At 38.6% G+C, this 14,265-nt stretch overlaps 2 protein-coding genes across 3 annotated transcripts; both read right to left on the reverse strand.

Moving 5' to 3' along the window:
• Positions 1 to 802: 802 nt before the first annotated feature.
• On the reverse strand, positions 803 to 4,106 carry clp1 (cleavage factor polyribonucleotide kinase subunit 1). Of its 2 annotated transcripts, none has more exons than XM_008420309.2 (6): positions 4,010 to 4,106; positions 3,300 to 3,574; positions 2,946 to 3,053; positions 2,749 to 2,868; positions 1,833 to 1,970; positions 803 to 1,751 (listed from the first exon to the last, which is right to left on the reverse strand). In XM_008420309.2, exons 2-6 carry the CDS (start codon positions 3,570 to 3,572, stop codon positions 1,065 to 1,067), a joined length of 1,326 nt encoding a protein of 441 aa, XP_008418531.1. In that variant the 5' UTR covers positions 3,573 to 3,574; positions 4,010 to 4,106; the 3' UTR covers positions 803 to 1,064. The 2 variants fall into 2 exon arrangements, with proteins under 2 accessions (XP_008418531.1, XP_008418532.1); XM_008420310.2 differs by having other exon boundaries at positions 3,300 to 3,578; positions 4,010 to 4,086.
• Positions 4,107 to 4,948: 842 nt separating this feature from the next.
• Positions 4,949 to 7,782, reverse strand: selenoh (selenoprotein H). The gene is made up of 5 exons (XM_008420308.1): positions 7,715 to 7,782; positions 7,252 to 7,366; positions 5,810 to 5,952; positions 5,325 to 5,444; positions 4,949 to 5,175 (listed from the first exon to the last, which is right to left on the reverse strand). Exons 1-4 carry the CDS (start codon positions 7,728 to 7,730, stop codon positions 5,338 to 5,340), a joined length of 381 nt encoding a protein of 126 aa, XP_008418530.2. The 5' UTR covers positions 7,731 to 7,782; the 3' UTR covers positions 4,949 to 5,175; positions 5,325 to 5,337.
• Between the last annotated feature and the right edge of the window lie 6,483 nt (positions 7,783 to 14,265).

Genomic DNA, 14,265 nt, shown 5'->3' on the forward strand with positions numbered 1-14,265 from the left:
CCGAGAGTTTTGTGTCTCCGTGCAGCCAGGTGATAGCCGCATCTTTTTAAAACGCTCACGCAGAAGCTGCGTCATATTTATATATGACGCAGCTTATATATATATTTAACAAAAATGGTGCCATTCACCAGATTTGACATTTTCCAGTCCAAACACAGGGTAAACCTGTAAAACCTGCCCAACTTCAAAGAAACAGTATGAATATAAACATTTAATAAAACTCATGTTAATAGCACTATATGTTTTATTCATAATCTATTTCTAATATATTTTTAGAATAATTTAGAAAAACAGCAAAATTTTATATTCATTTTTTATAATGTAGGACTGAAGATTTTTTTTTTTAAGTTTTCAAAATTTACATTTTTCTAAGAAAAAACTAACAGTTTTAGAACAATTTAGAGAAACAGTAAAAATGCCTGAGTTGGTACATGTTTACACACCAAATATGAAATGCGCTCTTTTATATCATGCTCCAAAACATTTACCGCCATACTGGTAGTGTTGCTACTGGTAAGAACCAAACAGGTTGGTGTCCTTTGCAGCACTAAAGACATACATAATAAACACTGTCTGGATGAGGAAAACACAAAATGCTGGCCATTCCTCCCATTTCATACACAAACTTAACAGGTACAAAAAATAATCTACATGACTTCACTTAAATGTGATATAATCTAATAATTTTCAGGATTTAGTAAATTAGCAATCAATTAGGATAGACTACATGATGAGCTTATGGAATTGGAGGCATAGAAGCAAGCTGCTTCATTTTTAAATAAAAGTATAATTAACACACAGGGTTTCTCAAAGTTAAAATGTATTTGTACAAGAGAGAAGAAAAGACATTCTATGAAACGGATTATCAAGAAAAATATTCCAGCACCTATAAATGGCAACAAGAAAAATTTGCACAGTGCAAGCAATAAAAGGAAGGTATAATTTAACTAATTTTAATTCCATCTTGTTCTCTTTAAAGTCCTTGCAAAGCACCTAGAAAGAAAAAAAGTGCTCACAAATACGATCATCACTTCATCCCACGTCCTCTTCTCCAACATGTGGCTTCATTTCATGTCCATAAAGCGGATGTCCATGATGAGCAGCGTGTGTCTGGGCAGTGGTCTGGGTGCAGGTGACAGCACTTTCATCACCTGCGCCTGAGTGTCAACGTTTGTGACCACAATGAATCCGCAGACGGGGCTCTCCACGATGCTCTTCCTGGCGTCTTCGTCTCCGTCGTCGACGCTGCTCACACTCAGCACGTGATACGTCAGGTCCCTCCCTGGAGTCACCGGCACCAGTTTCAGCTGCGTGTCGTCCTGAGACATTCCCAGTGGCAGGCAGGAGTCCGGGATGGACGGCGCCCCGATCTTGTAGATGCGAACATCCGAGAATCGCACTTCAAAAGAGAAAGGGAAGAAGGACAGCGCGCGGAAGCCGTAGAAGTACTCGCGGATCTTTTCATCCCGAGTCTCCCGCCGGCACTCCTTGGAGCGCTCCACCACTCCTCCGGACTTTGGCAGCAGCACAACGCGCACAAAGTGCGGCAGGTCCCGTTTGAGTTCATTGTAGAGCCTCTCATGGTCCAGCACAAGCACCACGTCCACCTGGAAGGTGGAGGCACAGTGGACCAGCGCCTGGTACCCAGAACCCTTCACCCAGCCACAGGTGTTGATGATGCAGCCGCCAACGCTGGCCTTCCTGTTTACCTCACAGCGTTGAGAGAACACTTCGGCCAGGCACGATGTCAGCTATGAGATTAGATAAGAAAGTCAGACAAATACAAAACAAAACAACTTTACATCAGAAAAATGCAGAATCTTCCTTCATACCTTGTTGTAAAGTTTGATGTTGGTTCCAGGAGTCGTAGAGCCAAAGTGATAAACTAAAGGAGCCTGGACAGAGAAGCCCTCCTCCACGTCTGCAGGACGCTCAATGCACAGAGCTGATACTGTCCCTGGAACAGAAACCTGAGACAACACAATACGGTACACAGCTTAGTCCTCAGAACACCATAGGATGAGTCTTGCCATAGTCTTAAAATCACTGGAAATAAGGGAGAGTAACATAAGTCACATCAATTTATGGCTCCTGGGATTAACACACATTCACCTGGATACACATCAACAATAGCTGCACAGTAACAGGACTCATGCAACAGTGACAGTGTTACAGACTGCGAATGCAATACATCTAATCTTTCTTATTAGCCATTACAATGGATTCACCTCTCCCTGCAACCTTTAGCACCTTACAAGTTCAAGACTCATACAATAAAGCTGGCGTTATTTTTATTTCTTTATTATTTTCCAAGCGCCAAGCAATAATGGTGTGCCCGACAATATCGCATTTAGTTGTTTAGGAGGATTTTATTTGCCCTTTAAGCCCAGACTTCATATATATTTTGTTGGATAAGAAGCTAAACTTCATGGAGAGTTTTGGGCTCAACATGATTGAAAAGAGGGGAAGAAAAGGCTGATGAATATGTGGATTTACAACAATACAACAATACTTCAATAGCATTTCATTTCCACGCTTCCTAATATCATGGAGCACCAGTAAAAAAATTCCTTAAAAGAAGTAGGTATTTCAAACATCCATATCACACTACATGTTATTTGTGTATTTCATCATTATTCATGTCACCGAAAACTGAGTAATAAAAAGTAAAGTTGTTGTCCTCTTACAGATCAACAACCATATAAGGTCATATAGACATTATAAAATGAAAAATGAAAAGGCTTGTACCCCACTCTGTCCAACATCCAGTTCCACCAGCGTAGGTCTCCTTCCAACTCTCACAGCATAGCTGAGAAGCAGCCGGCACACTGTGGACTTCCCCACGTCTGTAGGTCCCACTACCATCACCTGGAGAACAAGTATTTACTAGTCTTGCTGTCATTTTGTTCTGAAGCCTTTATGGAGAGATTCTTATTAAAACTTACCCTGGGCCCCCTCTCATTTTCCCGCTCAGCTTGTTTTCTCATCTGTTCCAGGGCAGCATGGGTGTTCAGGTAGAGCAGCATAGGAGTATCCTTGGACACATAGGCCACCTGCAGTGATAACAACACTTTTATAATCACACTAATTTAATTTATTAAGAAAACGTTGAGAAAAAACCTCAAGCAATTTCCAAGTAAGAGCGCAAATATTAACCCAACTTCATAAATTGTTTCCCGATTCGCAACTACTGCACGACCCAAGTTTTATTCTTTAAAAAAAATAACATCGGTATTATTGTTTTATTGCAAATAAGAATACAAAAGGAAAACTTTCAAACATCTACACAAGGCCCTTACCTCTGGCTTGCCATACAGATTCACACTGCAGCCCTGCCAAGTGAAAACAGCGATCTTGGAGCCTGGTCCGAAGGTGTACTTCTTGTTACGGTTCAGCTCAGAGCCAAACACCTCTGCCATCCCCGTCAGGAGCTCCATCTCCACCTGATCCGCGGCCTCTCCGGCCTCCACCTCGAAGCGAAGCTCGGTCTCCTTCTCCAGGTCGAACCTGGTGCACACCTTCCCCGAAGACGATGCATCTTCACTGGTCTTTTCCACACCCTCTGCTGCCATTACTGTGTAGCAGAAATCGCATTCCTTTCAGTAATTATCTTATATCGTTAGAAAACGCTTCATTCTGCATCAACAGAGAAAGGCTGTAATAGTTTTTCACAAGCTTTAGGAAAGAAATCACTTTGTGTTTTAGGTAAACGAGTCTTCCAAAGCAAAGTTACTTAAAATATGGAGCTATTAACTAACATACAAATATTTATCTATAGAAAGAGCGAACAGATGCTAGAATACACGATACAACTTCGCATTGGGTTAAGATACAAAGAGAAAAACAGATGAAAGTAGAAAACAAACTAGCTCTCAGTTAGCATGCCGCTGCTAGTCTACAAAAAACAATCAAATAAAACCAGGAATGATAGCATACAAATGCTCCACATGACTCAAGTTTTCTCAATAGGGTGATTAATATGTTGCTTAATGTGCTGTGTAATACTCACACGTTAGATTTCAAACTTATTTTGGAGGACAGAAAAAAATAGTGCAGCTCTCATGAGGAACCACTGTCGCGTAATGATGATGTCACGCAAATAGTAGACATACATTTTTTTTAAATTACTGCCCCCCTGCGGACAGTATTACCTCTGCATTGTCCCATTTCTAAATAATTTTATTTAACTGCTTTATTGGACCATTTCATATAACCTGGGTTGTTCAAATAACCAAGAATTGTTCGCTTTACTGGAGCAGATGATCCAGAGGCTCCTTTTTTCCTCGAGTTAGTTACCTTTTTGAATTAAGTAATTTTTGGTGTTTACAAATGCTTGTTCCTACAAGAACAAACTGGAATACATTTTCTCCAGCTAGAAATACATACTTCCAATCATCTCTCTCATTTACAGTACACTAAGAAAACTAAAGAGCAAAATGCATTCAGGTTTTGGATCCCAGTGTGTAAGCTAGTAATGTTAGACATTTTCAACAATGACGGACAACACAAAATGCTATTTTGTTTTTTCCTATTTGGGTCTGTAGTTGTGCCAAATATGACCTGTTTTAGAACTGGTAATGAATAAGATTAAAGTCAATTTAGGGACAGCAACTCACATGTTTAGCCAGCTCTAACTAATTTTTAAAAATAAAATTGCAGGACCAATGTTTTTCAAGTTATGGTTACTCTCCAAAAGAAAATTATCCAACCTTACTTTTTTGCAATGGCTTGGAAGAATTGTTAGGTTTGGCCTACCGCTCTTTGATCTATATTTTAGCATTGTCTCTCAAAATCATAATTAAGATGAAAACATATCAGAAAATGAACGGTTTTACATGAAGCTGACTCCATCAATTCATCTATTAGTGGTGATTAAGTGATTGTTTCAAGACAGTTTCTAACATTAACTTAGTTATTTACTGAAAATGACTCACAAAAGTAAAACACATCAATTAAATGACTTTATTTAGGTATAAAACCAAACGTTTTCAGAACTGGGATGTAGAAAAACGTTGCAAAACATAATGTTGCATTTGCTCAGATGATCCACCAAGTGTCGCCGTTCGTCCAGGAGACTTCAGATAGAGCTGGGCTCATCAGAGGAGAAACTGAGAACATCTCATTGGTCACTCCTCATCATTCTGCTTCCACCAGTCACATCTTCTAGATGCTCAGCTGCACATAAAACAGATAAATATCTATTGAATTTCATTTAAGACACAGAAAATGTAGTACTAGATGTAAGAAAAGCTTGGTAAAATGATACAATGTAAATGCTTGGACTAATATCCGCCTAAATTAAAAATATGTCAGCTTTGACCAACCTTCACTTGCTGTTTATTCAGTCTTAAGAGCTTCGTGCAGAGCAGCAACAACGCTGTCTGGCTGAGGAAACTTCAGCTTACGAGGTGGGCCCTTCTTTATTCCCGTCCAAAGAGATGTTTCTTTAGGAGTGACACAAAAGAGACGTGTTATTCGAACCAGCAAGTCAAATCATTAGTATAAAGTCAATAACTGGAAACATCTAACAACAAACAACTGAAGTAGGTGGATAAAGCAAGAAATTTGGCAAATGAACACCAAAGTTCAAGGGATTATTTTTCTGAAATGCTTGGTTTGATCTCCCACTTTGGGAAATTTTTTACTTCAACTTTAAGAAAAAAATTTACAATCAGCTGAACGAGTCACGACGAGYAGGTTTCTGCCCTTGTTCCTGCCAAGGGCAAAAACTTGGCAGRAACAACGRCGTTCCCTTGGGGAGACCAAATGGCCCAGTTATTCTTGGCGCCTCCATCTCATCCCTCCTCACCTTTGCCTCCGTCCAGCAGAGTGATCTCGAAGCTGTTCCTGCGGGGCTTCTCGGGGTTGAGGACCACCGTCAGCCCGGGGCGGGCAGCCAGAAGGGCAGATTTCACCTCCTCGGCGTTACGCCCATACACTCGTCAGCTTTTGCTGCAGGACACAGAAGATCAAGAATGAGCAAAAGCCCCACATATGTACTTCCTGTGGTGGAAAAGAACGGTTTAGATYAATTATTTAACAAGAMAAACRGTTATGGAGACCATGTGGCTGAAGTAAACACACCTGGTTTACTGGATGTCAAGATATAAATGCTCTTTTTAAAGAAAAAAGTAATAATGTTCGGTAGTTTTCAAGAAACAGTGAATCTCARGACATTAATTAATCAGCAGGAAGTTACATAGTTACACTATAAATTCTAATTGGCATAATACATTTATCACTCTGAAGGAAGGAAGTTCTTCCTTCATAAATTTATGAAGGAAGAACTTTAACCCAGCTCATTTACCCAGTGGCTGGAAAAGAATGGGCCATATTATATTTATTTGCAAATTGTCTTTCAGGGAACGTTTAATGCAATTYATGAGCAAACTTGGAAATATCCACTTGAGATGAGATCTCCAAGGATACAAGGATCATGTGATGCCTAAGAGTGAATATAAACAATCAGTGCAGTTTTTTTTACTTCAAAACCAGACCATTTTACAGAAATGTTGTCAATTAATATCATTGTCTGTGTGCAAAAAGTTCATATCAGATGTTAAGTGAAGTTACTTCAATTTGAGCCATCGTTTAWAGAGAGAGTTTGGAAAGTAATTTCCTTTTCCAGGAGTTTTAAATGACTGAATCACATCATGTTATCAGGTTCTGCTGGTGTCATTTGATTCAGCTGAGTTAGAGCAGGAAAACATCTAAAACATACAGGAGGACAGCTAGAGATTTTTATTTGCATATCCGTGGGTATTTTCCTAATTCAGTTGTTTTCTTTAAAAGTAATCAGTGACTGATTTTAATTGAAGGGCGTACAACACGGCTGCACAGTGTACTGTTGCCTAGCAGCGAAACGTATAAGTGACCTGGCTTACTGTAATTAAGTATGGCAAGCAAAAGTTGTTTTTTTTTAATATATATTATAAATGTTGCTTGGTTGAACGTAGAAGTGTCGGTAAAAGACAGAAATCGAAACATTGGAGTTAATGAACTTCAGAGGTCTTCAAATCCACATAAAATAAATTTTGCCTCAAGCATTTCGCCTCTCATGTTTAATTTGAGGTTCAGTAATCTCTTTTATATTAGCATGAATTAATGTGCTCTTACACACAAAACAAATACATGTGTGCAACTTTGTTTGTCCTGTGAAGAACTGGGGATTTGTCCTGTCCCGTCTCTCATTTAACGCCAACTGTTCATTTCTATTAATATTAATAATACTAAGCTGATTAAAGAGCTCACCAGTGTTCAATGACCACTTTCAAGCCATTTTGGCCGCTCTCCTCCTCTCCTTTCTCCTTCTTCTCCTCCGTAAATGTCTGCACTTCCTCCGCTTTGCGCTTCGTMCCTCTGCGGCCTGAACACCACAAGATGTTACAYGTTTGTTGCATAACAAAAACAGCCAAAGTTTATCTGTAAATGCTTCAAATACCCGTCTGGGTTAAACAAGGCGACGCTTGGTTATTATAATGCCATTTACATGTGTCCTAGAATGGTGTAAGAAAGCGAGTTCAGGGTACAAATGTGTTCAGGAACTTAATTTAGAAGCTTTGAAACAATGAGAGATACTATGAAGAGTGAAAACTAACGACAAAATGTCCAGACATCTCTTTAACAGGGAGATTAGCGGATATGTCACCTTCATAATTTAAACGAAATAACCAGCTTTWTCCCCCTGCGGTTTGTCACAACAAAACACACCCACCTGCTTTGGGCGCCATATTTGTTGGAGAGGCTTCGCGCTCAGACCGACTGAACCAAGAACMGGGGGAGTTTTCCTGGACTGAACCATTCACACGAGGGCGGGGGTTTCCACCCAGAATCCACCCAAAGAGYAGCACCCACCTGTCTGGACAAATCCTCATTAAAGCACGTTATGACGAAAAGGTATTAAAGTAGTCAAGTATTGCTCACACCCTATGGAGGATTTATACTAGGCCTGGATGGATTCTTTGGAAGGAAAGTTTGTATCCAGTATTACATGAGATTAAAACACATTGTTGTCACAAATCATTACATCTTCTTCAGTTTTACTGTCAGCCTCCATGGTCTTGTTTCATCAGTTTTGGGGAAACGTTYGGTTTTTGTCATATTTGCTGACACTGATGACCCGTGAGAGGTCAGGAAGATGCTGAAATCAAATCAAAATGAGTTCCAAAAAGTATTATTTTAAGGTTATTAAAATTATACAGTCAGGTTTTTGTTCCTTTTTTCCTTTTTCTCGTTCTTTATGAATGTGTCAAACATCCACATTTTCTTTTGGGATTATTTGAGCATGTGCTAAGTTTTTTTGGTTTGAAAATGACTTATCAAAGTCTCACAAATCAGAAATTTGAATCAGGATGTTTACACTTTTCAGAGCCTCTCCAAACTGTTGGGCTCCCATATTCTTTAATCATTTTCCTAATCCAAAAATCTAATCTTATTTGGAGARCTTACAAGACCGAATCCAAGACAGGCGACAGGAAAGAGGACTAAATCCTTTCAGAGCAGCAAACGGATGTGACTGAATGCTCCAAAGTCAGGAGCCAATACTGCATTCCCAGAATAGCAACCCTTGTCCGTCACAGTGGATATGACAGTGACTTTTTTTGGGTAGATAAAGTTGGTTCGTCCAAGGGACGTCACAAGTTGCGTCTGTGCCAGAAAAATACAACTCCCCAAAGCGAGGCGGAGTGACTCACAAAAGCGCATCTAATCACTCTCCTATTGTCCTTTGTTACCAACAACMTCATCGTTTCTTCTTCTCTTGTCTTTGGCTTACAATTATATCTCAGCCTTTCTGAATCATGTCATGCAAATAGATACATCAAATCTCTGTGGTTTCTGTGGGTCTTAGCCTGTCTTTGCGATCTGCTGCAGTGTATTTTTAGCTGCTTACAGAAGGATCGAGAGGAAGAGGCCAGACTGCAGAACAGATGTGCCCTTCCTTCACCTCGTCCCCCACTTTTACCCCAAAGTGACTCAAAACCGGACAGTGCTCTCATCACAAATGCTCATACCAGCAGCATGTTTACATTTCTATGCAAATACAAGCAGGTTCAGAGGAGTAGGAGAACAGCAGAAGGCGGATCATTCATGACTGTCAGTAGCTTTCAGCGACAGCATCATGYTTTTAAATGCAGCATTCAGCTGGTGGAGGCAACGTTTTACGTTTACTGAACTCAAGCATCTGTTTGGCAAACTTGGATTTCTGTTTTGATATGTTATAAAACTTAAAATGGCAGTAAAATCACCAAAAGCAACCTATGAAAGCGTGCTCAGACTAAATCAGCTACTCTTCTTGAATCCTCTGGAGTGCATATAAAACTTGGTCTCATTGTGAAAATAACAATCTAAATTTTGCAGTCAAACATGTATCTGTAATTAGTATGTAACTATTACGTTTTTAACAGAAATAAATAAGAAAGTTTAGCTCCTCTTTCTTTTTCTTGTTCATCTTTATGTAATTACATATGGGTGAATTTATGGACAGGGAAATAAAACTGTATAATAAAGTCTTGTTTATTTATTGTTATCTTTTTTTTAATTAAAAAGCAACAGGTTTTTTTTTGTGGATGTCCAGATCTTAGTCACATCCATCCATTTAGAATCTMSATGTGTATCACATTATACATATCTTACCTATATGCTTCAAATCGCTGCAAATCATTTATGTGTCAACATACAGCTATCAATAAGGGCTCTAATAATGAAAGGTACAACTCAGAGGAATCTTCTGCCATTCGCAAATTCACAGAAAATATGGCTGAAGTCCACTTATTGACATGACATAAGCACAACAAAATAGTAATAGCAGTTGATTCTTCTTTTCTGCTTGATTATTACAGCTCAGTAATTGAGATTGGACTGATTCAATGACATCTGTGTGGGAAAATGTGCCAAACTAAATTAGCACCTTTGCCAGAGGTGCTCTGCTGAAGTAAGGATGATTGAGTGGATCCTGTTTCTTTAAGAGTGGTGTCGTTGCAATTTAGAGGTTAAAGTTCTCGCTAAGCATCACATGATTATTGATGAATGTGTATTATTTAATAAATGATTTTATGAAACATCATTTCTTCAAAAAGAAAAGAGAATCTCCCAGTCTCCGTTCTGATTTTTTTTTTTGTTTTTTTGCTTTTTTACTCATTTTCATTGAAGTACCAGAGCAGAAGTTTGCAACTTTGCATTCACTTTTGCATCCAAAGCTGAAATATTAAAATTCAAACTCAAAAATACGTTATTGATCCCAAAGGCAAATTAGTTCAAATTTTTCGTAGATTTATTGTAGACAGTGATGGCAGAAAAAAAATCGTGTAGCAACAGCTCATCAAATGTGAAAGCAGTGTTTTTTTTGTCATTTAAAGTTGTAAGTGAAATATTTTCCTTTCCATCAAAGACTGAACTTTTTTAGACGTTTTCTTTTCCAGCATGTCTTTTCCTGACTGCTCCTTTCTTGGACCTTCCTGGTGTTGCTCTGATATATCCGCTGCAAACAACACRTGCGAAGGTGAACGTCAGCAAATACCCAAGATCTACGCACATGAACACGCCGACTGGAATAAACCCAGGCTAGAAAGGCACAGCCAGATGGGAAGAGTGTGAAAGGGATGTAGATGCGCTGGAGTGATGGAGCTTAAGATAAAAAAAAAAATAAATGAGATGAGTGAGTGACAGCCACATAAAGGCATGCAGACACACAAAAGAGACGCTGAGAAGCTGAGCATGGCTACACTGGTTGCCAGATGGGTGGAGAAAGAGTGGGCAYGTATTGTCAGAGTGATTCTCACAGCTAATGACCTGGATTTACACCGGAAAAAACACAATGAMAGTCCAAGGAACTCCCAGTAAGGGAATGGCTGCAAACGCCTACAGTTTTGTCACAACAGAGAAGCTCTGAAATATGGAAAGGAAAATCACAATGGAGACAGTGAACTTGCAGCTCTGCAGGTGGTCGTCTTTTAACGTTGAACAGTGAATGTCCTGTCACGTAAAAACATTAGGATTGTTTACTGAGAGATTGAAGATTATTAGATTTCTCACAGTCTTTGTGGAAATAACARGACCAAGTCAACAGCTTTATAACAATTTTCAAGCAAATTTCAAGTACAGATTTAGGCCTAGACTTAGACTGATTTGATACAAACGGTTCCAGCGTTGCTCCGGCTGTAGTCCTGCTGGAAGGTGGTCCTCCTCCACCCCAATATCAAGTGTTTTGTAACTGCTAACAGGTTTTCTTCACACTGCTYTGTATTCAGCTCTGTTCATCCTCACATTAACTTTGATCAGAAAATTATTCYCAAAGCATGATTCTGCCTTCTCCGTGGTTCATGCTTTGATGATGGATGCTCACTTTGGTCATTCAGTTAGTTTAGGTGTCCATGTTTCTTGACAATTTTGCAGATGTGCCATAGTTTGTTCAGGTGATTGAACAGCACTCCATGAAATGTTCCCAGCTTGGGATATTATTTATTGACATAACTTCTTTAATTTTTTCCCCTGACCTGTCTGCTGTGTTTTTTGGTCTTCAATGTTGAAAACTTTCAAGGAGTATGAGCTCTTCAAGGCGCTCATGAATACTTACATGGACGGTTGTTCATCTCCTGTTTTCTTTGTGTCAGGCCCCTATACAAACACTGGAGCAAGTAAAGGTGAAAAGACAAAAGTTTTTAAGTGAAATCGGAGTAGGTGTGTGTGATGGCCAAATCCATGGCCACACTTTGAAGTCGGTAACTTTTATGCACAATTAGTTTTTTCATTCAAACACAACACTTTAGTTTCAGTAAAACATTTATTAGTTGATTTGGATACATTTGTTCTTTATGTTGGCRCGCACATTTAGTTAGCATGTGTATTTATGTCAACTTAAGTTTAATTTGTTTGCTTGAGACTGACYTTTTGTTTGTGTTTTGCCGRTACTTACCTGCCTTGGAGTGGCCAGGGCTCAGCAAGCTTAAATGCTGATTGGACTACACCACTAGTTCCTGCTGGCAGGGGAAACTTGTAGTTTCTTTGTTTAAGTAAATATTAGTATTGAAACTTTAATATTTTTGATTTTCATTTTGTGAGTCTTTAGTTTAGCCATACTTAGCTGTACTGTTATTTGTATTTGTGTTTGTAATTGTATTCTGTTTAGTTACTCCTATTGTGTCTTAATTGGTCTGATCAGCCAGTATATAAACCCTTGTGTGTCATTTCTTTGGGAGGTCAGTTATGTTTGTTTGTGCAGCCAGTTTGTTCAAATTTTTGCCTGAGTTCAGTTTTGTTTCTTTGACCTCTTTTATGAGCTCAGTTCATCTTTTTGTCATTTTATAATCTTTGGGTTAAAATAAAAAACCCTATTTTTCTAATTAATATCCTGTGACTCCTCTTGGTTTTAACTCGGTCCATCACAGTGTGAAAGAAAAAAAATTAAGTTAGCCAATGAAATGTGACATATGATCACATCAGGTTGCATTATTTGTAGAGCTCTCATTAACTGATTACACATGTTCCAGTTTTTCTGTACAAAAAACGGATGGACATACAATTAAAGATTTCTGTTTTGCTCAGTTCATTGGGTTTCAGACTGTTTCTTCTCCCTGAGCAGTTGCTAGGCAACCAGGAAGTGTCTTGCCAACAAAACAGTCAAGTAATCCTTTACTATTTTAATATTTCACATTTTCTGACAAGCTGCCAAATAATTAAAGCTCAATATTTGCTGCCTTTATTCAAGCTTTGATAACAGACCCCTGAGTACATTTCCGTATGATCATGAAGGCCATTTATTTAAATAAACAATTGAAAAAATGAATTTAATATGTAAGTTGATTACACACAGACTGATATATTTCAAGCCTTTTATGGCTTGCACTTAATAAAACCCCAAGATTAGACTCTCACAAAATTTTAACCTTAAGACTTACATTTATTTGTGTCAGAAGTAATATTTTATAAACAATGCCATCCTGGAGAAGAGTGCAAGGTAATTACAAAAGTAGCTGGCGTTCCACAGTGTGCTCTATACAAACATATTAATGGAATATTGAGCAGGATGAAAAAATGTGACAAGAAAGTGAATAGCAACACGAGAAACTGAAACTTTGTTGAAAAAGAATGCTGATTGAAAAGCCTGGTGGAGATTCACAAGGACTGTGACTGGAGTCAGTGCAGCATTTTGCTACTGCCTGAACAGATTTGTCTTTCATTTTCTGAAATAAAGAATATTTTTTGAAGTGGAGAAATACTAATCAATTTAAATGATTAAATTAGTAAACTATTCATCAGTAAGCTTTCCATTAACGTAGTAAAAGTGGAACATGAAAGTTCTCTTTTGAAATCTCCAGTTTGTGTTTCAGTGTGTGTGTGTGTGTGTGTGTGTGTGTGTGTGTGTGTGTGTTAGCGTCTTGGCACGGCACATGCATGGCTGCATGCATCATGGTGACCATGTTCATGTTGAGAGCGGACCTGTTGAGGGGGTGTGCTGATTTGTCACATTTCGGTCCCGGTGTGTGTTCCCCATCCTGCCTCTTTGCCTGATTCACATCTCAGCCCACCCACCAACCCCCAAACACATGCACGTTCAGACTCCCTCTGCAGGAGCCCGATATACTGACTGTAAACAACGAGGAAAGAGGCTGGGGTGTGAAGTGACCAGCGCTTAAACTGGTGACTTTCTTCACTCACACTCCCAGTCACACATGAACCGCTGACACCGCTACCACACACACACCATACATCCAGCACTTGTAGTTTTCTAAACAAGTTCAGCAAAGACAAAATACAGACTATGAAGTCTAAAGTACAAAGTATCCAGAATAAAAACTTGTTTATTTAACCTTCAGCTACTGGCATAATTTTGTAATAATATAAATAATTTAGGTTTGTCTTGTACTGAAGGGATATTGTTATTGATATTTGCCTGCTTGTTAGCTATTTTATACATGATAGTCCCAATATATATGTCCTGTTACATAAAAAAAGAGCTGAAAACGGTTTGTTTCTGTGATTATGGGAATGGAATAGAAAATGTGAGTGTTGTTGTTGTGGTGTGGATTTTGTAGACTTTGTTGCAAATTAATTTCCTTTTGAGGTCAATAAAGGGTATCAAATTTAATAATTGTACTCACTATATTTTTAATTACCTCCTTAGTTTAATTTGCACTTTTCTTTATAATTGTGTTTTTATTGAATCATGTTCAAACTTCCTTTGTGAATCACTGTGATTTTATCTAAATAATCTACATAAATAAGATGAAAACTTGCAAGAAAGAGCTAGATTGCATGTACCTAAAAATT

Source organism: Poecilia reticulata, linkage group LG10 (genome assembly GCF_000633615.1).
Source record: "Poecilia reticulata strain Guanapo linkage group LG10, Guppy_female_1.0+MT, whole genome shotgun sequence".
Lineage (NCBI taxonomy): Eukaryota > Metazoa > Chordata > Actinopteri > Cyprinodontiformes > Poeciliidae > Poecilia > Poecilia reticulata.